The sequence below is a fragment of the Bison bison genome, unplaced genomic scaffold (assembly GCF_000754665.1).
Source record: "Bison bison bison isolate TAMUID 2011002044 unplaced genomic scaffold, Bison_UMD1.0 scf7180017864183, whole genome shotgun sequence".
In the NCBI taxonomy this organism is placed as follows: domain Eukaryota; kingdom Metazoa; phylum Chordata; class Mammalia; order Artiodactyla; family Bovidae; genus Bison; species Bison bison.
Genome location: NW_011494755.1, coordinates 1,227,244 through 1,231,149, shown reverse-complemented (window position 1 = coordinate 1,231,149; position 3,906 = coordinate 1,227,244). Strand labels below are relative to the sequence as shown.

The 3,906-nt window shown below is 36.5% G+C and overlaps 1 protein-coding gene across 1 annotated transcript; it reads right to left on the bottom strand.

Annotated features, from left to right (window-relative positions):
- Window positions 1-2,191: 2,191 nt before the first annotated feature.
- Window positions 2,192-3,146, bottom strand: LOC104991205 (olfactory receptor 13C3-like). The gene is given in 2 exon segments (XM_010843607.1): window positions 2,192-2,875; window positions 2,877-3,146. Coding segments are annotated over 2 exon segments (954 nt in total).
- Between the last annotated feature and the right edge of the window lie 760 nt (window positions 3,147-3,906).

Below are 3,906 nucleotides of genomic sequence, written 5' to 3'. Positions count from 1 at the left end.
ATCGTATGCATAGCTGCAGGAGTCCGGGTAAACTTGTCAGGCGAGTTAGAGAGCCATCAGAGGGGTTTGGATTTAAACACTCCTAATTGCCCAGGAACTTTATTAATTGGAGCTGTAAGTTAACTCTTTGACAGAGAGAGAGAGATGGTGGTAGGGGACAGCCCCCAGTAAAGTCAGAGGTGAGAGCACAAAGCAATAAAGTAGGCAGACTCTGGTTTTTTGGGGGAAAATGCTCGAGAATATCCGGGGGGACTCCTGAGGCTCGATCCCGCCTTTGCGTATGCCGAGCCTCCTTCCTCATGACCTTTGTCACGAGTGGAATGCCTCACCGGCTCCCCGCACAGTATCTCATGGTTTATTCTAGTTTTTCTCTTTCTGTGTGTATAACTCTTCTGTCAGTGGTAAGCAGGCTCTTACTATACCTCATATGTTTACTTATCTCTTGTGTCATGTCCTGTATATAATTGAACTCCCATTTCTTTTGATTCACTTTACCTCTATCTCTCCATAGTTCCCACACTTACGTCCTTTTCTTCTTATAATACGATAATGATCACAAGTGGAATTTTAATTTTAATACTTGTCCTCACAGCTGAAAAATTTTAATATACAGAACTTCAAACAAAACATATGTGGTAAGTTTTCTGAAAATACATTTTTTAAAAAAGATATAGGTTATAAAAAAGAGATTAATGGTAGAAACATTGTCCTTAATTACTCCCACCTTTCAGAATACATGCACCTGAAAATTCTTATGTTACATGGATGAAGGATGCATCCTTATTTCCTTATTTTTAATTTTTACTTCTTTTCTATTGAAATAGAGTTGATTTACAATATTGTATTTGTTTCAGTTATACAGCATGGTGATTTACTACTTTTATGGATTGTACTCCATTTAAAGTATTAATAGACAATAATGGATATATTTCCTCTTCTGGAAAGGAAATCTTGTTGCTTATTTATGCATAATAGTTTGTGTCTCTTGATTCCATACCTGGGCTCATCCTCCCCATTTCCCTCTCCTCACTGATGACTACTAGCTTGTTCTCTATATCTGTGACTCTGTTACTGTTTGTTAACATAAATTCACTAGTTCTGTTTTTTAGATTTCATGTAAAAGTAATAACATAGAGTATTTGTCATTCTCTGACTCATTTCACTAAGTGTAATATATTCTAGGTATATCTATGTTGCTTTAGGTGGCAGAATTTCATTCTTCCTTTGTGGCTGAGTAATATTCTATTGGGGCTTTTCTGATGGTTCAATGGTAAAGATCCCTCTGCCAATTCAGGACATACAGATTCGATCTCTGGGTCAAGAAGATCCCCAGGAGAAGGAAATGGCAACCCACTCCAGTATTCTTGCCTGAGAAATCTCTTAGACAGATCTTAGAAGACAGCAGGGGACAGTCTATGGGTTCCCAAAAGTTTTGGACACAGCAAGTAAGCAACAACGATATTCACACACATATATATACACACACACATTATATCTTCTTTATCCATTCATCAGCTGATGGACACTTAGGTTGCTTCCATATCTTGGCAATTGTAAACAGTGCTATCACTGTGGGTAAATATGGAAGGATTTTTCAGAAGATAAAACATTTGAATTTTCTTTAATTAGATGCCTGAGTTGTCACCATAGGAGAAATATGATAATGGGGATGAAGTGATGTATACTATTGTCCTTAAGTGTGAAAGAACAGGATATATTTGGTTAACTACATAGTGCATGCAGCATAGTGTAGCAGACTGGGTAGAAGAAACACAGCAAGGGAAAGAAGAAGGAATATATATATATATATACTAGAAAAAGGAGGTTGGGGCCGATCAAGTCCCTGAGTAAAGCAATAATGAGTAATAAAGAGAAAAAACAAGAACTCAAGTAGTTCTCTCAAAAAGGGGAATGAAAAATACATATTTTTAATTGTGAAAAATTAAACCTGGATATTTCTGGAAAAGTTTAATTTCAATTTTTTTCTTGTTTCTGAAAGTTTGTTCTCACTTCATGGACTACATGTCCCTACATTTTTATGCTATTTTCATAAATAATGAACTTAGATTATTACCCTGAAATTTCTTCCCAACTCTTAAATTCTGTGATTTTATGTATAGCCTTTATTTCCTTTGTTCTGCTTGTACTGAAAACCTTGCATCCGATATATGAGCTTATTTTGTGCATAAATTCAAAGATGCAAATTTCTCATTCTTTCCTCCAGAACCAGTCTAGCTGTCAATTTTCTCATAGCGCCATGCACTTCTGTATTCCTCAGGCTATAGATGATAGGATTGAGCATCGGTGTGAGGACTCCATAGAACAGGGCAATCAATTTATCAAAAGCAGCGTCTTTGGACTTTGGCTTCATATACATGAAGAGGATTGTCCCATAAAACACAGTCACCACCATTATGTGGGCTGAACAGGTGGAAAAAGCCTTTTGTCTTCCTTCGGCTGAATTGATTCTTAGTACAGTGGAAAGGATGAAAATGTAGGAGATACAAATCAACAGTAATGGAACAAATAAAAATATTACATTGCCCACCATGATAGTAATCTCATTCAAGGATATATCTGTGCAAGCTAGCTTGACAAAAGCCAATATTTCACAAACAAAATGATTGATGAGATTTTTTCCACAGAAGGGCAACTGTACTGCAAGAATTGTTTCTGTCAATGAGTTGAGAAAGCCCAGTCCCCAGGAGACAGCTGCCATCTGAATACAAAACGCCTTGTTCATGATGATAGGGTATCTCAGAGGGTTGCAGATGGCTATGGAACGGTCGTATGCCATCACTGCTAGAAGTACACACTCTGTCGACCCCATAGTGTAAGAGACAGACATCTGAACAACACACCTAGTGAAGGAGATAGTTGTTTTTCTCTGATAGAAAGTGTATCAGCATTGAGGGGATAAAGGAGGATGTGTACCAAATATCAAGGAAGGAAAGATTACAGTGGAAGAAGTACATAGGGGTGTGAAGGTGGGAATCCAGGAGAGTGAGGATGATCAAAGTGCTGTTCCCCAGGAGAATCACCAGGTACATCAACAAACACATCGCCAAAAGGAGTTTTTCTGCTCTTGGATACTCAGAAAGCCCCTGTAGAATGAACTCAATGTCTGTCCAATTGGTCCTTTCCATTTCACATTTTCATACCTGGAGTAATCCAGAAGAGATGCGGGTTTAAGGACTCTATACAGTATTATAATAAGAAGTAAGAGAATATTGGAGGAAGGGCAACAGGTCAGTATTAGCTGGTGGGTTTACAGTTGTGAGTTTAGATTTTCAAATTTTTCTTTTAGCTCATGTGTAAGGGAATAGAAGAAAGACAATAATTATGTTGGTAGTTTAATATTCCATTTCTGACTTTATGTGCACAAATTCTGAGTCAGGGAAGAACTATTTAATAAATACTTGTTATTCCTGATTCAGACTTACTTTGAATATCATCATTTTGGAAATAACATGCTTAACTTCTTAAAAATATTAATTTATGATTTTATATCATGCCAGTCATTAACAATAACATTGGTTTAGGGTTTTACAATTTATGAAAATTTTCATCATACTTATTTTATCATCACTATAATACTCTGAGGGAGATAAAGTTCATAACGGTAAGAAGTATTTTTAAACACAGTAGGTAAACAAACTACTATTCAGTTCTACATTTTCTGACTTTATATCCCCTTTTTAAATTACTTGGTTATTGCTCTCAAAATTATAGAAGTTGTCTGAGTGGTAGTGTCTAAGGCATCTTTTAGAATAATGCGCTCCGGATGATTCTATTGTGCAGCTGAGGAAGAAAACACACATCCAGATCTTAGTATACAGATGAATCACATGGGAAATTTTTGTAAAAGACTCTCAATCAGTGGATCTGAAGTGGGTTTTAAGATCT